We start from the raw sequence: 27,679 nt of genomic DNA, 5'->3' as shown, positions 1-27,679 counted from the left end.
ACAAAATGGCGCCGCCCTGTGCGGGCGTGTTTTGATGTGAGTGTCCTTTCAATCATGAGCTGTTGTTGTTAACTCTTAGTTTTTGAAGCGGACGATCGGATGGATTGAAAGCGGATCATGGAGAGACGGGAATTCATTTCGTCTCTTGTGGTATGAATATCACAGTACTGTTAATTTTGACTATTTATTGGAACGTAATTACGTTTATAGCCACCTATTACATTGAGCCGAATCAACACAGAAATTATTGTTTTGGAGCGGTCTACTGTGCATGTATCTTTGGATGTTCCGATCTTAGTTTGATTGCACATAATATCACATTGATATGTTATGTGATCCAGCTTAACTTTTTTGTGTTTATTCAAGTTTTATCATTACCATCATCAATAATGCATGGGTTATTAGGAAACATCTCTTGAAAGGAACTAGAGTATTATTGTTATTATTATTAAAAAACACTATTAGAGTCCTAATTTAGGTACGTTTTCTCTCAAATATTTGTCGCTTGAAGGAATATTTTGTGAACGTTTTTTAAAATTAATTATGAAGTGCGAATAACATTTGTGACACGCCTAAATATAAATATAATAAAATGTCCTTAAGCACAAACATTATAATACACTATGCATCCACTTTTTTATTTTCGTGTGTTTTAAGGGAGTGATCCAATTTTTCTTGATGATTAATTAACATGATCAAACATTGACTCAGTGGCAGTGTTGTGCTGTGGATTTGGACTCAGTGGGATATTTGGGATCTTTTTGTACAGGTTTAAACGTTTAAGATATTGATTGGCTCCTCTGTTAATGTTCCAAATCAATTTACATTTATTGTTAATTATTGATTCAATATTTTCTTTCAGCATTAAACAGTTCATTTGGGTAAAAAATGTTTGTATTTTAAATAAGAATTTCCTTTTTTTTCCAGGCACTTTGATGCACTTTATTTTTTTTCAGTTTCACACTAACCTATAACCTGTCTAAACTCTGTAAAACAGGGGTGTCAAACACATTTTAATCATGGACCAAACTGTACTTCTAGGATCTGTCGGCAGGCCGTCATGGCTGTGAAGTCAAATAATTTTTCGTTTGTCTAATTTTGAAGAAGGATTGGGGAAAAATAATGCTTATTGTTTTCTAAAATAATAATAAAACGAAAACAACTTTTTGAAGTTGAAGACATTTTGCAGAATTGGTAATTTTAGTCAGAAACTTAAAGTCCTATTTAGCATTTCGCGGGTCACATAAAATGATGTGGCGTGCTGGATCTGGCCCCCGGGCCTTGACTTTGACACCTGTACGTTAAAAGGTAAAGTTAACAATTCTTATAAGTTGATTTATATTGATTTTTTATCTTATGTTAATATTAAAAAGGATACAATTTCAGGCATACTTATGCTAACCCCATGTTTATGGAAATTGGACTGCTGTGGAACGTAGCATCAACATTAAGAGTGCATTTGTTACCCAGGCCGGAGGCTGTGCCGGGATGTGCGTGGATCTTACCCTTTTCCCGCTGGACACCATTAAAACCAGACTGCAGAGCCAGCAAGGATTCTACCAGGCCGGGGGCTTCAGAGGCATCTATGCAGGGGTCCCATCTGCTGCACTCGGCTCCTTTCCTAGCGGTAAGACAACAATGGTGATTGCAGCAAGTACCGTGTTGTTCTGTTGATACTTGAAAGATCACTTTGGCTTTCCAATAAAAAATACGTTTAGGATTCATGTTTATCGTTTACCAAATAATTCCTATATTTTTCTGTATGCTCCTTGAAGGCTTTCTGTTGAAGGTGATGAAAATTTGATTTTTTTTGTCACACTTGTAACTGTGTCTCTCATCAAACTTTTTTATATATACTTTTTCATATTCCTCGGGATGCAAAATTGCGGATGGTGGGCCACGAATGGCCCTAGTTTGGACACGTCAGACCTAAGTACTGTATTAATCTACAATTCAAGAACATTTTAAATAATGAAAACACTGAATTTGGTGGTGGTTTCCAAGTCTTTGCCATGAACAAATATATTTGGGTAGTTTTTTTGGTCATTTTTATTTTATTTTTACTTAACTGAAAGTTTCATGTAATTGGTAGTCAACTTCATCAATGTCATCCCTGTAATTGTTGAACAAATTGAGTGCAAAATAAGAATGACTTTAAAGTTTTGCTGCATTTTCTTCCCTTTTCGGATGAGAATAATCCGTTTGTTTTTTTTCATCAAAATTACCCACATTCTAATGATTTTTTTTCAACCTCTCAAACTAAAGACTGGATCCAGATTAAAACAATAACTGGATTATATGATCCACCCCAATTTCTAAATTCTTCTTCCCTTCCGACTGGAAATTTGCATCACCAATGTCAATGCGTATAGGAATGTTCCAATTAATTTGCTCTTCATTTTAAAACAAAAATGTACCTTTTCTGTTCTAACATGAAAAGCCACTATAGGTTCCAAAATACAACTTGCACAAATACAATCTGAACTTATTCACACGTAGTGAGGCAAGTTAACGAATGGTATTGGCGTTGACCATTTGGGTTTTGCTTGCTTTCAGCGGCTGCCTTTTTTGTCACCTACGACTATGCAAAGTCCCTCCTTGGTTCTGGCAGAGTGCTAAAAGACCCGCCAGTGGCTGCGGTCACACACATGCTAGCGGCCTCTTTAGGTGAAATGGTAAGTGTGCCTGCTGACTTTTGTCTCCCAACCATTGTATTTTGTTTATGCCAGTGCTTCCCAGTTATGGTTTGCTCATCTTTATTTTATTGCGATTACACATTTTTTGCTCCCTGCCCCATAAAGGTTACAGGTTAGTCTAAAATGGAAAAAAAAAAACAAATGCATCAAAGTGATTGAAATCAAAGAAATATTTAATCCTTATTTTATTGCAATTACACTTTACATGGCAAAAATAAAGCTTTTTCCCTTGGGTCATCTCCTCCCCTGCATCGCCTTGGGCCCGCCCCCATACATCTTACGTGTTAGTCCAAAATGGAAAAAAAAGTACCCAAGTACAAAGCCTGAAGTAATACAAAATTTTAAAAAAAACAAAAAAACATCGTGCTGATCCTTATTTTATTGCCACTACATTTTACATGGCAATCCCCCCCCCCACACACACACACACACACACAGGTTTCAGGTCTAAAATGAGAATAAAACAAGTGCCTCAAAGTACCTCAAATAATACAAATACATGTGAATCTTTATTCTAATGCAATTACACCTTACATGGCAAAAACAAAACCCTTACCCAGGTGTTCCGCCCCATTTGAGAAGGATTAGGCTTTGCAGTTGTGCAATTGCCCGTAAGGTCCAGCTGGGTAAGTTGAACAAGCTCTCACTAGGCCATCTCTGTATTTACTAATCCTGCTGGGCAAAGAAAAAGATGATATTGACTAATTTACTGTGCCAGGTCCCCACAATGTCCAATGACTGAAACCGAGGGGCAGTGTAATTTCCTTGGACCGTCCTCTCCCAGTCATACTCAGTGGGCTACTGGTATTCATATAGGCATTGGTACCAAAAAAGGGATGCCCTCCTGCTATACCACAGCACGAGACTTTCTGTATTCATGGCTTTTAGATGGATGTAATCTAGCCAAGTTTTGCATGTTTATGAAATGGATTTTTTCCTAGTGGGTGTGCGTCCCTGTGGCGTCTCACACTGTTGACGCTCACATTAGTGCAAATTCAGTCACAAGTATCATTATAACAGAGACATCACAGCAGAAGCGGATGATCCACGGGGGGGATTGCACTTGGTTTCAACTTTTTGCTCGTGGCTGAAGCCGGATAAGTGTGAAAGGTGAGGCCGAGTTTGGGACTAGCTTGAACCCATTTCCCGCTGTTCTGGATTTGAGCACATCAAAGATTCAAATCCTCGATGTGGAGCGGAGCGGTTTTTGTATCCCGCTAGAGTCTGGCTTCTTCATGCGTGTTCTTCAAAGGGAGTAATCTTCGGGTTTGGCCGTGAAAGGACTAGCTTACCGCTTAGTTGTATCCAAGGTCTAAATGTTAACACGATGATGCAATCGCAGGCACATAATTCTCTCTTGAGTCTTCATTATTGGTCTGTTTTTAAAGTTATTGCGCCGAACGTCTGTTATAAGCGTGACAGCTCGATGAGCTTGGGCTGGTGCGGATGTGATGAAACCAGACATTAAAGGGGAAGTCAAGACAAAAATCTTCTTTAATATGTTCGATGTGTCTCCACTAGTCTAAATCAGACATTATGATTTTAGAACTCTGTGGATTATCTGCAGTTTTTTTTTTTTACTAGCCACTAAGGTACTATCTCCACAAGTAAAGGCAATTAGGCATGTTACCGTTGTGGCAGTGCATTAATCTATCAATTCAAGTGGTATTTTAAAAATGTATTGAGCCCTTGATAATTGAGCAAGTGACACCTAGTGAGCTAAGCCTAAAACAACGAAGTCCATGCAATGATGTAGAATTGTATTACAGTAAATCATGCTGAAATGTGGAATGTCTGCCCCATTGAAATGGGTGCAATATTTAATGTAAAATCTTCAATTTGTGCGTAACTGTAAGCAATGTGGCATTTGAAAAGGGACAACTTAGAACAAAAACAATAATGAAGAAACTAAGGAGTCTCCTCACTTTTCTTGGTTCATGGGAACCCCCCCCCCCCCCCCCCCCCGATAAGTCAATTCAGTGTCGTACCCCCCCCGACATTTCACCTACATAAATATAGTGTATGAAATGTGTTTAACAAAACCTTGCCTCCCTTTCTCATGTCCAGTGATCTCCTAACCATAGTACGGAAGTTGAACATGTGTCTCTTTTTGGGCTCAAACATATTTCCTTTTGCAACAAACAATGCATGGTGAGCGGGCGCTAACTCTCCTCGCAGGCCTTAGCACTACCAACAATGCAAGTTTTTTTAAAGTGACAGCCCTCTCCTGGTCATTCTTTCTTATTCCCTTGAGCATCCGCTCACATACCCTCCCCTTCTCCCACAAATTAATCTCCCCTGAATTACCCCTTATGTATTGTCATGACTGAAAATGCCTTCATTTGCGGCGGAACAAGATCGAGTATTAACAGGCTGTTAGACGGCTTGCCACTCCACGTTAGGACTGAGCGTGGGAGTGTTACTGTAGTTCACTAACACATTTCCCATAGTAACTTTTTTGTAGGAAACATGCACACTAAAGTGCGTAGGGGCCACCTCAGAAAAAGTCACTGGGAGACGCACATTAGGATTAAAACCGCCTCCCCAAGAACCGGCAGTGTCTCGGCGGTTGCGCGGCGATGACGGTGGGACGCTCCCCATAAAGAATGTGTAAGATGATGGTGGCTGTCAGGCTCTAGCAGGCTGTTATCCAGCCATTAGATCAGATTTATCTTCATTCCCATTCGCTCGACGTCTGGTGTGAAAGCTCATTTGTCAAAGGCAGGCGGCGGCCTTCTCTGGCATGCTTACGCCCCGCCGTACCCTTTCGCTTACCTCACATCTGCGGGAGGGTGTACAGGAAAATGCCGTCGATGGTAAAACTGGCAGCTACTTGAAGCTGGCACTGAGAAATAATCCATGCCTGCCTCGGAGCAACACTGCGCTTTGTGATTTATTGGCTGTTGTTTCCAAGTTGGGAGATGTGCCGTGTCCTCACACTTTGCCTTTTTCTACATGACCCGTTTTCTTCCCGCTCGTCCTTTCGTCTGAGTTCTTCAATTTGTTTTTTTGTTACTGTATCCCTTATGAATTTAACGTATGAGGCTCAGGAAGGCTACTGGAAATAATGGCTTTTTTTCAGCAGAAAACAGTTAAGTTCCAGCCCAAAGGAACATATATTTCACTATTAAGCCTAGGTTCTATCTTGAAAGAAATCTATTTAATGCGGGTGATGTGTTTCACAAATTCGGGCTCATGTCTCACAAAATGAAAATTGATATATTCTAATTCTACGCTTAATTCCTTTATCAGTTATAGATAATACAAGGAGGTATTAATAGGGATCGACCGATTATGGTCCTTCAAAAATTGGACAGAAAAAAATGGCCAAATTATTTTTATAAAAAAAAAAAATATATATATATATATATATCGTTCTGTATTCTAACCATTTATTGCAGTTGTTTACCAGTAACACAGGTGTAATTTTTTAATACACATAAATCTTATCTCGAATTTACATGAGTAAAATGTCTTTGCTTTTTCATCTCAATTATGGGAAGTGACAGCCTCACCGCTGTTATTCCCTTCAATTAGCTCCATAGTTTTCAGTGATGTAATCTAGTCTTTAATAAATTGCGTAAACTAGCTTTGACTCAGTTCCCCCCTGCAAACAACAGATAAATAAATGAAAAACGTGTCCCTGTTTTTGATCTAATCCTTGGCAATTTCTGACTTCACCTCTGCAGTGACCGGGGAACAAAATGGGTTTCAACTGCTGACCAATTTAATCGGTAATTTCTTGTCACGGCCACTTTATTTTCATTAAGCCGCATTACTTTGATTCTTTGGGGAATCGCCTTCTGAAACAAAAATGGCCTATATTGCATTATTATACATGGTTACTTGACTAAAGTGAGGAGGGTAAACGAGCTATGTGACGTCAGAATGCCTTGCATTTAAAGATTGAGCCACTTGGGGGTGCTATTGCTCCATGGTGAAATGAGCGCCGGTTTGCCATGCTCGTCAAGTTCACCCGATGCTATGCAAAGACGAATTAAGCAACCGATGAATGCAAATCCTCAATTGGCTTTGAGACAGTTGTCATGCAACACCTGCTCGAGTCTTGATTGTGCTTGCGTTTGTTTTTCCTTGTAATCACAGACTTGTTCCCAGGTCACCTTTTGTCCACTAACAGCTGGTGGTGTAGCCCTGACCCCCGCACATGAGGTTTAAGAGCAATATCCGCAAGGGAGCGTCTCCACCGACTTATTCGGGCCTTAAAGCTAAAATGGGAGATGGAGCACTAGTAAAAAGGCTCACAATTCACAATTTCCTCTGTGTAGCGAACGATAAGTGGAATTGCTTGTCACCAGTGGGGCATCTTTACCAGCCTGGTGAATTTTTCACCAGTTGTTCTGGTGCTATGTCTGCTGGTTTTTCCGCCATGTTCATTGGTTAAACTATGCTACAATCTAGCATAAAATGAGCTAATTTTAGCTCAGGGGCCACGTGAAAGTAAATCTATTCTCAAGAAGACCAGGTTGGTAAAATCATGTTGTGTTGCTTAAAATCAATTAGTGACAATTATATGTCGATTTTTGCTTTGTGTTTTGATCCGGTCACAATTGACGGTGTCATCTGTAAATATATTGTTGAAAAAAACAACAACATAAAGTTAAAGTAAAATAACTTCCTTTTTGGTCCCCCCAACAAGTTTTTTTTCCCCCTAAATTGCATTCATAAGTTCATTAAATACCTTTTTTGTATAAAACATAAGATGAGAAAAAAAAACATAATTAATAAATGAAAAATCAAAACACAAACATCCAGTAGAAGGAAAACTGCCGCAATCAAAATACAGTATGAGGTTGCACAACTTCTTTTCAAGGAGTACAGTGAAGTGCAAAGATAATTAAACAGAAACAAATGGTTCGTTCATTTTTGAACGTAAACTCAATTACTCTTTTAGTGCCGAGCGTTATCGAAAAAGGAAACCTCGAGAGGGCCAGTATATTTAGCATTTTAACTCATCTTTCAAGGCCAACAAAATATTGTGTGTGATGTCTATGTAAACAAGTATGATATCATATGAAAGATTGATAATGTTCAGCCGCCCAACCTTATTTGTTCTTTCATCCTGTAGGTGGCGTGTTTGATCCGGGTCCCCACAGAGGTGGTAAAACAAAGGACACAAGCCTCTCCTTCGTCCAGCACATACCGCGTGCTGGTGGTAGCACTCGGGGAAGAGGTACCACATATCTTTTCCATTTCTCCAAAATTATACAGTATACGTATATACTGTGATGTGCATACCTCGTGGAAAATGTTGATATTAAATGCTAGTGCATTAAAATAGTATAGAGATGACAAAAAAATCCTTCCATTTTTACCTCTGCATGTCATTTATAAATGTATTTTTTACTATCAACATTTTTATCGCCCCCCTGTTTGAAATGCTGATATGCTCCAATTTTGAAGCAATTTATTTGGGATCAAAGCGCAAAAAACGTCAGTTTTTATTATTTCTGATTGTCTGTTAATAAAGTTTTATCTGATTGTTTTGTTGCCATTCCCTCTAGCTCAGCTCCATCTAATGGAAGCCTAATGCAAGCCCAGACACTACTGTAACTTCTATTCTATGCGCCTCATAATGCGGTGCGCCCTTTATATGAAAACACTTTTAAAATAGGCCATTTGGTCATAAAATAGGCCAAAATATGGTCATTTTCATTTATCTTTAAAGAAAGAGCACCGTCGACAGGACATTAAATTATGCGAAACTGTTTTCTGAAACTGTTTTCTGATTAAACAGGGTGTCCGAGGTTTGTACAGAGGATTTGGCAGTACGGTTCTCAGAGAGGTAAGATCATTTATTTACTTATTTATTTTAACAATAAGTGCAACAAGCGCTGGTTTTAAATGTTCTGCTTTCTAATCAGGACATTTTAACTGCCTAGAACAAAAATTAACACAGACATGTAAGTATTATCTGTTGGCTTTTCACATTGTCAAAACACTACGTGGATAGTTTTTTTTCTTTGTAATAAAAATGATTTACTATTCTTTAGGTTTTGTAATACATTCATCTGATTACTTTGACATCAAACTTTAACAGGGAAGTCAATTCCCCCCTCATTTTTTATATATTTTTCTAATAATAACACTTTTCCAACACATCCATTGATTTAGATCTTTTCAGTTTTATTGTATAGTTGTTCCATTTTCTCGTTTGCTTTATGTGTTTTCTTATTTTTATATTCTCAAAGTCAGTGGATGGACCTGCGCCCCTTAAAAATATTACAGCAACCCTTCCCAATTTCTAACAGCTTCTGAATACTGCTCCAAAGTTGGTTATTAAATGCCTTATGCATTAATTACATTGTGCTCTTTTAGAAGTGACTAAGTGGTTTATCTTATTCATTTATTGCATTATGAATGCAAAACAATGACATATTTTTTTTATTTGTGATTTTCTTGAGTCTTAAAACGCTATAGTAGCATTCCAAAAAGTTGATACTCCGTAATTGTGTGAATAAGTGAGAAGTCTGAGCCACAAAGGAGTATATGAAGGTGACATTTGTATTTCTGTCTTTTTTTGGGGGGTGGGGGGGTGGGTGTAATCTAGTCCCCTCCACTGTGCTAGCCTGTACTTATTTTCTGCCTCACTAAACTGATGTTATTCACGCAAATTCCATCTGGACAGCTGGGGGGGAGGAAAAAAAAAGGACAACAAGACGCTGTGATTTCTCGGAGGGACTCCGAATAAATGAATACATTTGTAGCCTGGCGCACGACCTGCGTGCATACTAACACAGGGCAGATGAATGGCAGCGGCGGCGGCAGGGATACGCGGCGCAACAACAGCAAAGGATCCCGTGCCGTGATTGGCTTTGACGCTTGTTGGGAAGGTAATCCATTTTCTCTATTTTTTTTTTTGGGGGGTGGGCAAGCCACTCTTGTCAAGATAACTTTGTTTATATGCCATGGCGTGGCCTTCCTCTCTTGCCCGCCAACTAATTGAGGTCCTACCTGTGCTATATATTCATTACATAGCCTTCAGAAGACATGGGCTTGATGCAAGCGTGTTGTCCCGTTCAAGTTCCAATTACGCTTATTGTGTAAAGGGCCCTGCAATTGGCTGGCAGGGTGTCTTCCGAAGACACCAAATCACGTAATTATTATATATTTGTCCACAAACACAAATCAACATAAAATGTCAGACCTGTTCTCAAAAAGAAATAATTATAAATAAGTATGTGTCCACAGAAACACATTCAACATAAAGTGTCCACTTTTGGGATTAAAGTTCCAAAATAAATCCTTAACTTAATTATTGTTGTATATTCGTCCACAAAATAAATCATGATCTTGACAGGTAACGAGAGGTGGCAGATGACATGTTGGGTCAAACCATTCTAGTATTAGGGAGAATCTGGCATTTTAAAATAATGACATTGAATAACCTACCGAACATAAAATTTGTTTTATGAACTATTGTCCTGAAACATTAAATTACTTCAATAATTATTTTTAAAGGATTTTTGCATGTTTCTTTTACTTAAAATCTCGAGTACCTCCCGCAGTTCCATCAAGTACCTCCAGGGGTACCCGTACCCCCTTTTGAGAACCACCGATCTAGTAAATTTCTAATCTTGACACGAGACGTATGTTTCCCATGACCTCTATCTACCACTAGATGGCAGGCTAAGCTCATTGTTATCCCTCGCTCCTCCCCGTTGCGCTTCACTTTGGAATATCAGCCACCACAAAGAATATTTGCCCTCAGCTTTTCATCTAAAGCGCTGTAAGGTGACGTTCAATTTGATATAAAGCGCAGCAATTTGAAATGGCGTAATGAGTTGGAGATGAGCTATTAGATGTTTTATTGGCGGAGTGGGGCGTAATGACTGCGGCTCTAAGTGAAACTGACAGTCTGAGGCACCTTGAGCCCCACTGGATTGACTATTGAACGCAGTCACTCCACTCAATTTATCAGCTTTGACTATGAGACACAGCAGGACAATTCAGAGATGTGGAAGTCTTCGTTCTGCTTTATTCTTGCCTTGTTCAATTCTGATTGATACGGATTCGGAATACGTTTCAAAAATGACACACAAACTGCTATAACCTGGAAATGCGTCGTGGGGATAGACCGATTATATGCAACGATGTTTGTTTGGCAACGTTGACTAAGATACAGCATGACAATTCAGATATGCAGAAGCCTTTGTTTTAGTTTGTTTTCTTCCTTGCTAAATTCTGATTGATACATATTCTGAATACTTTCAAAAATGAGACACAAATGGCTTTAAATTAGCAACTCGACATAGGGATAGAGCGATTATATGCACCGATATTTGTCAACTTGAATATGAGACACAGCAAGACAATTCAAATCTCCAGAAATCTTTGTTGTGGTTTATTCTCTTCCTTCTTAAATTCTGATTGATACAGATTCCGGATACGTTTCAAAAATTAGACATGAATGGCTTTAAACTAGCAACTCATTGTAGGGATAGACCGATTATATGCGCCGATATTTGGCACTTTGACAAATTGCCTCAATGGCCTTTTTAAAACTTGGGAGGAATTTACTTGATCAACCTTCATTCTGTCGTCTTCATTCTGCTGTTCTTATTTTTATATATTTCAGTTATAAATGTATTTTATGTATTTAATACTTTCATTTAAAGTGTTTCGAAGCACTTTTCAGGTAGCATTGTTTTTGTGATACTACCTTATGGAAATACTTTTTTTTTCTTAATCCAGTGTGGTTTATCTGCATTTTTTTCTTTCCTAGCCACCAGAGGACAGTCTCCCTTTAAACAAAGGGAGACAGAAAAAGACACAAGGGCAGTATTGGTTTTGAGTTTGAACTGCTATTTTACTTGCCACTGGGGGCACTCTCCACTAGTAAACCCAATCAGGCAAGTTACTGTTGTGGTGGTGCAGTATCGTAACAATCCGAGTTTCTCGGTTTTATATCGAAAATATATTAGTGTTGTTCTTATTTCTTTATATGCAAACGTGTTCAGTCTGTGTTAAAGTTGAACATTTTAAAAACAAAAATAAAATAAATGTTTATGTCGTATGTTTCTGCGTAAATATCTGATGTTAGTACCTGTGGTTTGGTCTGGTGCAGCTTATACATGACAAAACTCAATTTTCTGTTAAATGTTTGCTAGTGTGACTTATAGTTTGAAAAATATGGTACTGTTTCATAAATGATTGTTTTGACTCCTCCCACCTCCACCTCACCTTCTTTTAATTAGCTCCCTTGTCTCCTGGTTTCCCTCAAAACAAGTCCTAATTTGTTGTGAATAATACTGGCCCGCGCTGACATTTGCGGGGATGGAGCAGCTGGAGGCAGCGCTTTGATTGCCTTATGGGAGATGCCTTCTTCAACTTCTCCACTTTGGCTTGTTTAAACCAACACACACACATACACAACACACACACGCGGCGTCGCATTCAAAATTGTCAGGTGGAATTCTTCAGCAAGTGCAGTCAGACACGTTCTCGTTGGTACAGCACCGAGGAGTTGGAAAAGCTCAGATGAGTGATTGGCCGTCGCTTAAGGCGGAACACTCCGGTTCTGAACGGGCCCCTTGCTCGTTCTGCAAGGAGGGATGATCTCAAACCCGTCTACCACAAATTCGGTTTTGGAGCAAACACTGCTCAAGGCTATGTTGCTTTTATGCATTATGGATTTGAAAACAGTATACACGGGTGGACAAAGTTCTCGGAGCGCCTTTGTTAAAGGGATACTAAAATTATTTAGCCATTTTCTGTGTAATTCATTTGATAACTAAGGTAATTCCCCAAATATACAACGCACCTGTGTATAGGACGCCCCCTTGCACATTATCCGTGTTCCACCAGGTTTATGACTGTCTGTGTTTGCCAAAAGACCACAGCTAATAAATGAGTCAAATGGAATACCTTTTCTCGTGCTCTAACGGGTGCACACAGCTGGAGACATCCTAACTTTTCCGTTTTAGTAATATTCCTGTGTGTGAACAAGGATGGACTCGGACCTTGGTTCAGGCCGCTCGCTTCTCATATTGAAAATAGTGCTGGTAACAAACTCAAAGAATACGAGCTGCTGTTAGCTGCAACAGGCACTAGCTGCTAACAGTCAACTGACGTGCACCTTCTAGCTTGTAGCGTTACGGTAATTATTGTAAATAAGAAAATGTCCGATATAAAAGAATGCACATCTGTGCATCAAAACTCTGCTTATGTGGCTGACAGATCCTCCTCAAATGGTGTCAAATAAAAAAAAAAATGACATGTTGTCACCATCTGGGTGGAAATTTCAGCTCCCTCGGGTCGTCTTTCAATGCCTTTGATGTAAAGATCAAAGCATTGGACAAAATACTGCTAAGGTTTAAATACATATTTTCCCACTTGCTGTCGACTACAAATGTAGTTTTTAAGTTCAATAAATCAAACATGGATGACACAGCATTTTTTAAGGTGTGTGCAAAGTATACTGTAAAAAAAACTAAACTGGGACAAAGAATGGGCTCCAGTTTGGAAAATGTCAAGCATGATGCAATTGGAAAACTACTTAATGCACCTTAATGCGCCACACCAGCAGAACGGTTATCTTAATTCTCAAATCAACCCAAGATGGTTTCAAATTAATTTTTGTTAGCTCATTTTATAAATTGCATTTGAAATTCCTAATGCTATATAATTCATGTAGTGGATTCCAAATCCTAGGGTTTTAGGACATTCTGACAGATGGATTTGCAGTGCTCATTGGGTATCGAGTACTAACATGGGATCCAGCTGCATTCTCCAGCTCATGAATCATTTGCTCCACATCTGGTGGCGAGTGTGGAACAGACTCAGCACATACTTGTTCCTGATCTCTTTTCAAGGTTCCACTTTCTTCACTTAGGCGATCGGCGAGCATCGCTGTCAAATTTTGAAGGGAATGCTTTTAATCTATTTACCTACGGAGCAAAATGACATCCGATTCAAGGGCCGCTTCACAAATATACTTCTCTTATAACATGATATGTTCACGATATGTTCTTGGAGGTGTTTTGTGTTCATTTTTTTTCCATAGGAACAACTGTCATTACAGCGCACTTGACTGTAAACCTGTGCGTCTCAGTTATTTTTTGCACCCCCCCCCCCCCCCCCCCTCTTTGCGGTGGCTATAAATGAGAAATTTGTGATAGTTGTATACCGTATTTTGTGCATTGCAAGGCGCACCTTCAATTTTCTCAAAAGCCGACAGTGCGCCTTATACATCGCATAAACCGCGGGTTTTCATTTTCAGTCGCCATGCAAATTCTTACATTTTTACCTCTGCATCTCAGTTACAAATTTATTTTCTAAAATGATTATTTTTTTATAACACCCTGTTTGAAATTTTGATATACATGCTCCAGTTTTGAAGCAATTTATATGATGTGATAGTGGAAGGAAAATACATGTCTTCAGCCATGCCCCAAACAGAGGGCGTGGCTCAAGTCTGGAAAAAAAAAATGTTGGCACGTGCGCCACTTAAAAGACAGTACGGCATATTTTGCACGACATGTAGATAGCTGGGGGAGGGGCGTTGGGGTATGGGGGGCCATGGGCTTAATTTCTGATGGGAACGTTTGACTGACTTATCTGCATTTTGTTTTGATTCGGCAGCTCTATCTAGTGGATGCATCACGCAACCCCAGCCACTTCTGTAGCTTCTATTTTATGCGCCTTATAATGCGGTGTGCCTTATATTTGAAAACAGTTTTAAAATTGGCCAATCATTTAAGGTGCGCCTTATAGTCAGGAAAATCCTGCCCAACCACTTAAAACGGGGCTTTGACTTGTATAGCCGTCAATAATAAGTGAATGTGTCAATAATTGATTTGTTGTCTATTAATGGATTAACTATTGTACCTCTAAAATATTATTTTTAAGGTGTACCTATTGTTGTATCTGGTGAGCCCCCTCCCCAATTCTGAAAAAAACAAAAACAACAATTTGACATTTTTCTACCGGTATTGCATTGTATATAGATTTACAGTAGAAATAAATGGAAGACTTTCACAGTTAAAGAAAAAAAGCTTGCAAACATTAAGGATACTTGCCTAAAAGAAAGAACGATTCATATGATCTCTCCTTAGGCATGGTCGCTGATATACATTTGTCTCCTGGTTTCTGTCCCAACATCCATCATCTTGCCTTGCACTCTTTTAAAAGCTCATCAGTATGCACAAGCTGCAGTATGACCTATTAAAAGTCGTTTGTCAAATTGCAGCCAACTTGGCTTGTCCTCCAATCAGGCTCATGCGGAATATATTTTGACATGTGTTTTTCTGCCCTCCGCTGAGCGCTTAAGGACCTGTGACAGGCCCGAGCCTCTCGGAATACTAATAAAGTCCCCGCTAATACACTTGGCAACTATGGCTTTGTACACACAAACACAACGCCACCTGGAGCCGTGTCGGCCCACGTCCCAATACGAATATCACATAGAACCTGACGTTAAGGGAAAGTGGCGCTGTCTCGTTCCGTCGGCCGCAAATGGTGTCAGCGAGCATGTATAAAGAGTCATTTTTGCCGCGCGTGCGTCAGATCAAATACGATCCCAAGCCTTCACGTCCGCATGCAAAAATTTGTGTAAGATACCCAAATAAGGGCTGTCAGAAAAATAATCAAGATTTTTTTTTCAATCCTTCTTGATGAGGAACGATTTTAAACCATTTTAAAGGAATAATTAAACCAGGGGTGTCCACACTACGGGCCACGGGCCATTTGTGGCCCGCCATCCATATTTTAGCGTCCCACGGCATACAAGAAAATTACCGGTACATTTTTACATGGCCCGCAATACAGTTTTCTTTTAAACAACAGTGGTACCTCTACTTACAAATACCTCTTTACAAGAAATTCATCCTGCGAAACTCCTCGGCGGACAAATATTGTCTCTAGTAACAAGAGAAAGTTCGAGGTACAAAAGGCGACGTTGTTAGCATATAATATGATACACGAGACACCAGCGCTCATGCCAACACGTCTACCGAATTTGTTACAGTTTGTGACGCATTTTAATCATTATTAAATGCCGGCTTGCCCACAAATGAAACAATAGTTTTTTGCATTGATGTTCACTGTGGTCTTCCATTTTTCATCGTTACTCGTTTCATCCACACTTCCTCCCAACAATTTACCCCGTAGACCTAACAAACGTAAATATGACATTGGTTACGGCTAACATTGTACATATTCGCATAAAAACACATATGTAACATACCACATTGTGCTGTCGCGTCTGATGTTCGCGTTAGCAATAACATCTTTAGTAATGCCATCACACAGGAAGCACTTCGCATGACCCCAAACTAACCTTAAGTAGATGTACATGCTCAAAATAATCCCCAAAATAAATATTATTGCTCCTGTGGACTTGAAAAGGATTCCTGGATCACTGGAAATGTCAAATAAAAACATACAAATAGAACGTCCTAAAAAGATGTCCCTCTCTCTGCACTCATCACCAGCAAACCAGCACCATCTCAAGGCAAACAAGTGAACTGCATTCATGTTGTTAACTGCTACAATTAATATGCTTAATTTAAAGGGTTTAGGAGGGTTTTTTTTTATTTTATTTACATGTAAAATGCATCTCTACTTATGAAAAAGCCACATTACACAATTAATTCCGGAATGAATTAACGCATCGCCAATCACTATACTCACATGCAAAATGGCAGCTTTGTGAGAAAGTCGTTCTTGTATTTCCCGGTCGGATACCACAGATGTTTGAGGGCTTTGGGAGCAGATGCTGCTGAGCTCCTGGAACAAAGTTCTCACTATGTAGTCAAAACGCACAGCCTTATTTTGACAGGATTTTTGCCAGAATATACGCAGCTCGATATAATTGCTCTACTTTTAGGGATTATCTGTTTTTATTGTAGTCCATGCCAAGTGACTACGTAGGATTTGGACACACTCCAGTAGTTTAGCCATGTCTGTTGAGGTTCGCAGATCTTCAAACTGTAAAATATTAGTCTCCGTCAAAGCAAGAATCTCATATGCTAACACAAGATGGCTGTGCTATTTTTTTTCTCAGCGCTTCACCGGCATTCTTCGCATTTTCATTGATAACGGAAGGATGCTATGATTTTTTTTTTTTGTACTTTACAGATTTCGAATCATGTCCAGAATATATTTCAAATATCTTAAATCAGTTTGATTTGATTCACAACTGCCCGATTAGATTCAATTGAGTTAGGTTTCATACTGTACCAAATTTGCTGTCATTTAACACATTAGTAAACATATGACTGCTTACATTAACAATTGAACCCAATGCTGTCACATTATTCATATATTTTATTGAACACGACCTGACTAAAACGATAGTAATCAAAGTCCAGGATAGGGTGTGTAAAAAAAAAAAACACATATATATATATATATATATATATATATATATATATATATATATAGATGTGTCCTGATTACAGAGATGAGTTTAGAGTGCTTGTCAATTATATTTTGCCAAGACCCCCCCAAGAAAGAGAAAACTTTTCACCCCCCCCCATTCAATGCGCTGACTATAAATAAGATTATTTTCTATAAAATTTCTATTGGTATACCTAAACCTGAATCCTTTTTAACATTAACAAAAGAAAAAAAAAACAAAGCAACGTTCAACAATTGTCTATTTTTTACAGCGTTTATATGGGTTACAGCTTAGTCTAAAACAGAAAAAAGTGCACCAAATGACCTTAAACTTAAAAAAAAAAAAAGCAACTCCTTATCTGGCAATGAAGCTAACATCTTTGCATAAAACTCGCCCATTCTGTGGAATGGTGCCAAAATATTGCTTTACTGAATTTGTTTTCTGTATTCGACTATTTGTTAGGAATAAATACTTTGCACTGTCACTGAGTGGCTATATCATTTCCTTGCTCAATTGCTTATGTAAACCCAGATTTTTTTTTTCCCTCTTTCAAACGAGCCGCAAAGTCCCCAAATGCCCTCGCAAAGCGCGATGCCAAACGGCTCATTTCCTTCTTCGCGCATGCGTTTGTAGCCCGTAATTGTAATCGGAAACACACACCAAGCACAAAACGACCGAAATTAACCCGTATCTCTCGAAAGTGAAAGTAATAAACCTTCCTCTCGGCAGACGTTTGCTTGACCGATTAGGGCGGGGACTTTTCGAGCTCACTAAACTGTTCGTGACCTTGCGGTGAACTCGCTTCGGTTTGACTCTCACGGCAAGCGTAGTACTGAAACCAGCCTATTAGGAGCAGCTAATGACATTGTTATGCCGGTAAAATCCCAATTCGCTTACAAACTTTGTCATCTACAAATAAAGGCCCAATTAGTTGCAAAGCTCTTGGCGAGTTCAGGGAGCAGATGTTGTATTGATGCACTTTTGGAGTTTGACTGTTTATATGAGATCAACTCGCTTTGGCCCGAGTGTTTAATTAGCTCATGCAACGGCATAAACACAGTTGTGAAGTTGTAGTCCGATGAAACGGATAAGGAAGGAAAGGCACAGATGCTTGAATGATACTTTTGTTGATGTGATCAACATTTTTCGATGGTTTTCCTTGATTGTGTGTGTGTATTGTTTTTGCGACATAGCGGGAAGCAAATCCCAGGTTATACTGTCTTTGTGGGGGCCTCTTGGACTTATGGGGACCGTTTTAGTGAACCCTAAGTTCAGACAGGGGCAATCCTTGCTTCCGGACTATAGGGATGTCCCCACAACGATCATAAAAAAATCTGTGATCTTTGTTTTTGCCACATGGTGCAAGTTTTACTGTCTTTGTGGGGACCTCTTGCACTTGTGGGGCCATTTTTGTGGACCCCACCAGTTCAGATCTCTTTTGTGAGGGGCAATCCTTATTTTCACTATATAGGGATGTCCCCACTACAATAGAAAAAAACAAAAACAAAAGTGTGTGTGGGTATTTTTTTTTTTTTTGCGACATGGTGTGGACCAAATCCCACATTTTACTGTCTTTGTGGGGACCTCTTGCACTTTTGGGGTCCATTTTGGTGATTTGCACAAGTTCAGACCTCCTTTTTGGGCCAACACTTGCTTACAGAATATAAGGACACCCCTACTTGTGTGTATTTTTTGTGACATGCTGGAGACCATATCCCAGATTTTACGGTCTTTTTGGGGACCTCTTGCACCTGTGGGGACCATTTCGGTGAACCCCACAAACCCAGCCCTCTTTTGAGGGTCAAGTTTTGCCTTCAGGATGTCCCCAATACGACAGAAAGTCCCTCGTGTGTGTGTGTGTGTGTGTGTGTGTGTAATTTGTTTTTGCAACATGGTGAGCACCAAATAATGAGTTTTACTTTCCTTGTGGGGATCTCTTGCACTTGCACCATTTTGGTGGACCCCACAAGTTCAGATCTCTTTGTGAGGAGCATTCCTTGCTTTCAGAATATAAAGGTGTCCACACTACAATAGAAAAAATGGACCCCGCATGTTTAGACCTCTTTTGAGGACAATTAATTTTTTAGAATATATGCTGGAATTCGATTTAAATGGAGTTTAAACTAAGGATTAGCATCAGGCAATCTGTTGTGATGGTTAAAGTTAGGAGCTCGGAAGTGCGTTATGTCATTGAGATGTCCCCGCTATGATAGAAAAACACTGCGTTTCTTTGGCTCCAATGATTGAAAATTTCCTATGCACCGATGAATTGTTTCCTGTGGCAATGCCCAAACTGCCGACGTCGTCATTCTATCTATCCTTCATTTGAAGTTGGCTCCTTCGATATGCAGTCAACCTTTCCAGACCACTCATTCATCATCACAAGCCAAAAGGAACTCGGCAAGTCAGCGTACTACCAAGGGGGAGAAAAAATGGTGGAAAGAAAGGCACAGGCAGCAGGACTTTTTTTTTTTTAATTAAAGATGAATCTTTTGAATTTTGAATACTAGCGCAGATGTTCAAAAGTCCGTTGTTGTGTTTTGCAGATTCCGTTCTCTCTGGTGCAGTTTCCGCTTTGGGAATATTTAAAGGTACGTATTGCAGCCTTGCTTTGCTGATAGCAAAATGCTTAATTGGGGTTATGTAGAATTTGAACAATTTTTTATCAGCAAATCTAATTTTATGATCATGAATGTCGGGAGCATTACACGTCTTTTCAAATCAAGAGGAAATTAATTGGAATATACAGTGGGCCCCCGGGTTACGAACTTAATCCGTTCAGCGGCTCTGCTCGTAACTCGAACTGCTCGTATGACGGGCAATCCAAACCTATGTTAATCCGTGAATGCGTGCAACGCGTGCAAAAACCTTAGGTAAAAACATCACGACTTTATACACACATTAAAAATGAGTAACATAATATACTGTACAGTCAAATTAAATAACATATACAAAGGAAAAATGACATTTACCTTTGGAGCGACGTGACTTGAGCTGGGTGGAGGCGGAGGGGAGCAGAGACCAACCCGCATAGTTGACGCAGTTACGCTGATATGCTATTGCTCTTACAATGTCACAGTCACTGTTTCAGTCACGGTGTCAGTCACGGAGATGCTAAAACATATCACCGGCAATTTCCTTCTCTTTAATCCATAATAGAAGAAGCCTCTCCATTTTGTTGTCGAGCGAGGTCCGTACCCCGGCAAGGAAAGTCTTGCCCTTTGAAGATTGTCGAGCGGTTCCGTCCATAGTCACGAGCAAGGTTAACTATGCGTGTGCCTCCCTCTTTTTTTTTTTATTATCTCCTGCTTGGTTTCTATTGTCATCATCCTCTTACTTCTTCCTTTACCGCTACTAGCAATTTTAGAAGCCATGTCTAACAGATAAAGTTTGCAAAGTCTTCACAACATTCCTTCCTTCCGTTTTTCACTCATTTTCTCTCCTTCCTTCCATCCCGACCAGCTGTGCCATCAAGCTAGATAAAGGCGTTCGGCCAATAGCATATCGGCATTTCTGTGATTGACGTGACGCCGGCCAATAGCATCTCCGTGAGTGAGACCGGGTGACCTTAATCGACCAATAGCATATGGCATCTCCGTGACTGACTCCGTGACTGACACCGTGACTGAGACAGTGACTGTGACGTTGTAAGAGCAATAGCGTTCACGTTACTGTCACAAGCTTCCACTGCTGATTTTGTTGACGCAGCTAAACGAAAATATATTTGCATACACAATGGCCGGCATGTCAGATTGTTCGTAAGACGAAAGGTTTGCTCGTGAGTGGGGGACAAAAATCTCCGTGGTCCACGCTCGTAAATCGAATTGTTCGTAAAACAGGGTGTTCGTAAACCGGGGGCCAACTGTATCAGTGATGCTATTTTCCGGTAAACAAGCCAAAAATAAAACAGACGATGTTACACAATTTGTTTTCTGGAGTTGCTGGATAAAATAAAAGGGGACACTGGTTAAGGAGTACTTGGTTGAAAGGTGCAATCTCTCCTGGGGGGTAAACGCTGAATCTAGTTCTTATGGTCTGTCTCATTTTCTCTGTGTTGCAGACTCAGTGGTCGCAAAGAGGAGGTCACACGCTCCATTCTTGGCAGGCTGCGCTGTGCGGAGCTTTTGCAGGTGCAGAGGATTATGGGCCCTGCTTGGGGTGGGGGGGTGGGGGGGGGGCTGGATAGGTGAAAAGTCCAAGTTAGACAAGAAACGTTGTTTGGCGCTCAGACACATGGAGGGAAAAACATTTTGGATTTTTCAGGAAAATCTGCACAATGGTGAATTTGCATTGTTGTCGGGAGAGAAAATGTCAGCCGGCGCAAAGCCAACTCCATCAACTAGAGTTTATGGTCCTGTCTCGGCCTGGATGAGTATCGGGGGAGAAGAGAGGAGTAACTTCCAGGGAATGGCTTCCTGCAGCTGTGTGACCTCAACACAGACTGCTGGGAGGCTTCTCTTCAAAACAACATCAACTAATAATGGGAAAATGAAGCTTTGTGAAGCACTTGTCACATATATATATATATTTTTTCATATAGATCTCGATAGCTGTTATGTTCATTGGGTTGGCCAGAGAATAAATTTTGTACTATAAGAGACCTTTAGTCCGAGCGGCTTATCTGCGGGATTTTTACTAGCCACCAGGGGGCAATCTCCCAGTAAACAAAGGGAGACAGAAGATGACGCCATCCAAGTATTGATATGGAGTTTGAACAACTATTTCACTCACCACAAGGGGGACTTTCCGCTCATAAACACAATCAGTCATGTTACTGTTGGGTTGGCGCAGTATGCTAACAATTATGAGCGTGTAGGCGTTATGTTCTGTGATTTGGGCAGAGAGGGAGCCCTTAAAATAAAATTTAGACCATAAGAGGCTTATATTCCAGTGAGGCTTGTCTGCAGTATTTTTACTAGCCACCAGGGGGCAATCTCCCTGGAAACAAAAGGAGACAGAAGATGATGCTATCAAAGTATTGATATGGCGTTTGAAGGGCTATTTTTTTGTTTTTAGTTATTAGTTTAGCAACACTAGGTAAAGTAGATCTAACATACTGAACATTACATTACTCTAGACGAGAATCTAGTTTTTAGGATTGTCTGGTCTTGCGCACCTGCACTTTGTTATTGCACATGTAAAACGCTGAGGATAGTGAGAAACGCAATTTCGATTCCTTTGTATGTTAAGCACATGTGAAGAAATTGACAATAAACTTGACTTTGACTTTGATTTTACTCACCGCAAGGGGGCACTCTGTACTAGTGAACACAATCAGGCATGTTACTGTTGGGTTGGTGCAGTTTCTAACAATCTGAGTGTGTTATATTAAACAATTGTCGGTTTTACAAACATGCAGGCGTTTGTGGAACAGAACATATTATTTCAGGAAAAAAAATGTGTTTAGACTTTCTCGTTAGCGCAACAGCTTTAATGTATCTCCTGAGTGATATTCATGTATGGGCCCGTAGGTGCGGTGGCAGCGCTGGTTACCACTCCCCTTGATGTGGCCAAGACCAGGATCATGCTGGCCAAGGTATGCACAACTCTCTGGCTCTCACTCCCTCACACACGCACACGACGCCGGCTCGTTTTAAACAAGCCTGTCAGGTGATGCCTCGCAGGCTGCAAATCCACTGAGGTAGAACCGGGACACTGAAGAAACACACACACACAACGTGTCATCCCATCTGGATCGCGGAGCATGGTTTGTGTTAGAAAGAAGCGCGTCAGAAGACTTTCCATCTCAAGGCCGCTTGTCTCCGAGAGGTGAAACAGAAGGTTGGACGTGTTAACTCCTTGCTGGATGGACATCCTCTCAGCCTGGACACACGCACATTCTTACGCGGACATCCATGTGGGGACATCCATTTGACAGAATGCATGACCCTAACTTTAGACATCAGAAATGATTGCCTAACCTTTGACCAAATCTCTGCCCAGTTCAAAGCCATACGCAAAATCAGCGGTGTCAAACATGCAGTATGCGGGCCCACGAATGGATTTAATCTGGCCCTTCTCCTCCAACTGTTTCCTACTCTCACAACTCGTTACTGCGGCTAACCGTCGTTCCTCTGTTTTCCAGAGCTTACCTCCACCCCTCTATCTTCTCCTCCAACTGTTGCCTCCTATCCCAGCTCATCACTGCTTGGTTAGGACTGGCGCTATGGTAGCGCAAAGCCCCGTCATTCAAATGTCAATGTCCATCCACTACAGTGGAAACAAATGATCTGGCTGCTACATCCATAAGGACTAGACTTCTTTTTTTTTCATCTCGGTGTGGCGTCACACTGACGAGATGCGGGAATCTCCGTTTTACGCATTTGGTTGCAGCAGATCTGGTCGTTAGGATTCACGGCAGACGCTTGCCGCTGTTTCTTTCATGCTCAGTGAGCCACACACACAGACAGACTTTGTGTTTTTCTGCCATGTGTGCTGAGTTCACCCCACCGGACCCGTCTTGCGGGTCTCTGCCACCCTACACTGATAGATCCAAAACGCCCTGGCTGGCTAAGCCTTATTGTGTAAATAAGAAGCACCAGACTGTGCGTGTCTGTCTGTGTGCGTGTGCGTCCACTCTTGGCTTTGCCACAAGGTGGGGACCAACTCCTGGGTTTCACTGTCTTTATGGGGACCATTTTGATCAAGTTCAGACCTTTTTGAGGGTCAAGACTTGTTTTAAGAGTCGAGGTTTGGATTGGATTTGGGCTGAGGGTTAGGCCAGGGGTATCCAAATTATGACCCAGGGGCCATTTGTGGCCCTCACTCTAGTTTTATTTGGCCCATGACAGAAACCAAAGTTTATATTAGCAACTTAGAAATCTGTTGCATACTTTAGAGCTTTTTTAAACATGAAAAAAATGTAAATAAACATTTTTGAACTAAAATAACCAAACTTCTCATTTTAACAATTCGGTAAGATGAGAAATCTTCAAAATTGGGAATCTTGGATCGAAATATAGAAATGGCATTCAGCTGCTAATCAGTGCAGCTGCAGCTATTTTCTGGTGCGTTACTAGGTCACTGACCGCCCCAAATGCTAGTAAAATCCTATAAAAAGATGCTCAGGTCATAGTTACAACAACAACAACAACAAAAAACTACTATACAAAAAAATAGACAGTTACTTGATTGAGTTCAATGTGACTGTTAAAAATGAAATCATATTAAAAAATTAAAAGTGGCACTTGCCCTTTCCAATCTTTCCATTTGTAGACCTCAGAGCAAAGTTTGGAAATGCATTATGTCAATTATGTCCCCACAATAGAAGGAAACCCTCCCTTGTGTGTGTGTGTGTGTGTGTGCCTGTACAGCTGTACTTGTGAGAACTCCTTTGAGTTTTCTATCGACATAGTGAGGTCATTTTGGACGAGTGAGGACATTTAGGCCGGTCCTCACTTTTTGACGGTCAAGACTTGCTATTAGTATAGTTTCCAATTGTGTTAGCCTTTGTGATGGTTAGGGGCGAGGAAACGCATTTGGTCAATGAATGTCCTCACAAGTACAGCTATACAAAGGTGTGTGTGTGTGTGGCTGGGCAAACGGCTGAGTGGGATTCTGAAGCACTGTCTGACCACGCGTGTTGGAGTCGTCACCTGGCCGACACATAAGCAGAAAAAAGGGTCAAAGAAAGCTGAGGCGGGGGAGACTAAACAGTGCTGTCTCTCTGCGAAGCAGGAAGTGAAGCAGACCTTTTTATCCGTCATCGCACCTCTATTGTCTCGCCGTCTGTGCTAGGCTGGGTCAACCACGGCGAGCGGCAACATCCCGCTGGTACTTTGTGATGTGTGGAAGAGTCGAGGGATTACCGGGTGAGTGCGCAAAGGCGGGCCGCGCTTGTTTTTGTAGCAAATGTCATCGAAACGTTGTTATTCCGCAGCGAGCCAATTGTCGGGACACGTGAACGTCAATCACGCAGTCGTCATAACGATCGGTACGATAAATCACGTAGAAAGTCATTTAGGGTTAAAGTCCTTCCTATTTACTTGCATTCACGTTTGCGCAAAGCTTCACTAGAACTACTTCCAATTTGGTGTCTAAGAATCATGGGAAATGTAGTCAAATGGAATACTATGTGAAAGTCACCCAGCAACGGAGTTCGATGCTGCATTGTGACAGTTGAGTTTTACATTTTCTGAAAAAAAAAAAAAAGTGCTGTGCCAGTTGAGTTTTCTGAACAAAATTTTGCAGAGAAAAGTTACCATTCAACAAGGTCTGCAGCCACCAAAAGTTTTGGTATTCGGATATCCGCCTGAAAATGTTTGCGATTAATCCGCTTTTTGGACAAACTAAGAAAATGTACATTTTTACTTAGCGAAAGACTATTTATGCATACAGGGGACAATAAACCATTTAAATGTATTATTCTTGCGTTCACACATATTATATATACTTCTTTTTACTTAACTCTAATGAGAATTCTCGTCTTTTAAAATAGTGATAACAATAATAATACAATTTTCATCAATTGTGTTTTTTTTATGGACGGTAGCTGACACCCTTGATTAAGCTTACCTAATATCAGCCGAGTGAGCACCGTAGTGCTAACTGTGACCATTGGATGGCAGTATTTCCACACAACACAGCTATTACCTACAACAATTCTAACTGAAGAATGGAAGTCAATCTTTCATATGGCAGCACCCATATTGACATAGACAGACAACACATGTTAAGAGTTTTGGGAGATAAAGTCAGGAGATGGAGATGGCCCATTGGAGAGACAGTCAATGTACTGTATAGGTAGAAAGATGCTGAATTTTGAAATTGCCGGGCAGGGGGTCTAGAGGAAGACCAAAGAGGAGGTTTATAGATGTAGTGAAAGAGGACGCGAAGGTAGGTTGAAGTGAGAGGACACAGGCTTAGATTGGGACACTCCATTTACTGTGGTGACCCCTGAGGAAAAGATGAACCCCTTGACGGCGGTCCGCAAGTTCCGACGTTTTTTTTTTTTTTTTTTTTCATGTAACTGCAACTTGAAGCGCAGACATGAAGTGAGACTCGGGGAACGAGGCGGGAGAGTGGAAATGAGAGACACAAAGGCCAGCGTGCGGTGCCCTCGTACCGTACGCGCTCGGGCACGGCTCATACAAATTGCTGAGGCTTTAAAGCAGTAATTATGTTAATATACCCAATTGCGGCGTAGTGAAGCTCCAAAGTGCTTCCATGTGTGCGGCGTGCCCCGGAGACCTCAGGCGAGGAGGGAGCCGCGTGACGCAACCGGCGCTCTCCGCAGGCGCGCTGAGGCAACCAAACTAACGAGCTCAGTGTATGCCGGATCGCCGCCGCGTAAACAGCAAAGAAGATCGAGGGAGCGAAAACGTTGCGTTTCGGGTTGGACATCTGCAGCGATAATCGGAACGTTAATTGGGTCGTAGTTAGTAAAATTTTCAACCTTTATGGTGAACCGTTTGATGCGGTCGCACGTTGTGATTGGTGACACGATTTTCCAGAATTTAAGACGGATATAAAACAGATTGGCCGAAAAACAGAGCGGAATATCAAGAAAGAGCCAATGTGGAGACGTCGCAACATGTGTTAAGATCTTAGATGACACGGCAAAAAAAGGAGACGACGGAAAGGGAGAAATCCCCTAAAAGTCGAAGCCAGCTGTTAGAGGGGAAAATGAGTAAAAGGATGTGTGTGGAGCTGTCTCCGACCATCCACGTAGAGAGACGTAAAGGGAAGGGGAGAGGAGCGCTTGGGACTTTCAGGGGGTTGAAGCCTAATCCCTAAAACAGCTGTGACCGCAACACAACAAACACACATGCATTAATATTGTTCGTGGGATATGGAAAAATCATTGAAATAATTATTAATAATATATCATTATAATAATATATAATAATATATAATTAATAATAAAAGACAATATATATATATATGTATATGTGTGTGTGTGTACATATTTTTTAGACATATATATTTAGACATATATACAGTATAATAGTAGATACTGTATACGAGTATCAAAAAAAGGCACAAGTGCTTCATGAAGCTTTTTTCCCCATCACTAGTTTGTGTAGGGAGCATCAATTTCTAGTTAAGAGTTGTCCTGTATAATCTGAAATTGCTTCTGTCCGCAGGCTGTTTGCGGGCAGCATACCGAGGATGACCTTCATCAGCTTTGGCGGTTTCATTTTCCTGGGAGCCTACGAGAAAGTCCACCGGACTTTGCTGTCATAAGCGCAGTCAGTGGGTGCCACAAAGTCATGAACATTTTTTGCCGCTAATTTGGGTGATGTGTAAATTATCATGTGTTAAGATGCAATAGAATGAGACAATGAAACTTCATGAAGCACTTGATATACAGTATATATTTTTTTTACTCTAGACTAGAATTTCTCAAATAGGTGGGGGGGGGGGGGGGGGGGGGGCATTACCCCATGGGAACAAGCTTTGTTAATCCCAATAAAACAAGCATTGGCATCATTTTTTTTTTTTTTACGCACTTGGTTATTTTTTTCAGCTTCAGAAAAACCTGTAACCTTTATAAACACTGTAGTTAACAATTGCTGACAGTTTATTTACAGTATATTTTTTTTGTTAATCTTAAAAAGAATAGTTTGCTCAAGTTTTTCACTTTCTTATGGGTGTGCCATCTAGAGGTGTTGAACAGTATCAC

At 40.6% G+C, this 27,679-nt stretch overlaps 1 protein-coding gene across 1 annotated transcript; it reads left to right on the top strand.

Annotated features, from left to right (window-relative positions):
* slc25a26 (solute carrier family 25 member 26) lies at window positions 1-27,414 on the top strand. Its single transcript, XM_088423328.1, has 10 exons — window positions 1-150; window positions 1,471-1,627; window positions 2,557-2,675; window positions 7,783-7,887; window positions 8,452-8,499; window positions 19,602-19,646; window positions 21,116-21,185; window positions 22,527-22,591; window positions 24,793-24,866; window positions 27,141-27,414. The coding sequence occupies exons 1-10, from the start codon at window positions 118-120 to the stop codon at window positions 27,238-27,240; spliced, it is 816 nt and encodes a 271-aa protein (XP_088279454.1). The 5' UTR covers window positions 1-117; the 3' UTR covers window positions 27,241-27,414.
* The last annotated feature ends 265 nt before the right edge of the window (window positions 27,415-27,679 follow it).

This window comes from Hippichthys cyanospilos, chromosome 9 (genome assembly GCF_059441005.1).
Source record: "Hippichthys cyanospilos isolate Australia breed blue-spotted pipefish chromosome 9, RoL_Hcya_1.0, whole genome shotgun sequence".
Taxonomy (NCBI): Eukaryota; Metazoa; Chordata; class Actinopteri; order Syngnathiformes; family Syngnathidae; genus Hippichthys; species Hippichthys cyanospilos.
Note: the sequence above shows the minus strand (reverse complement) of the source record. Positions and strands in the feature narration are given on the sequence as shown.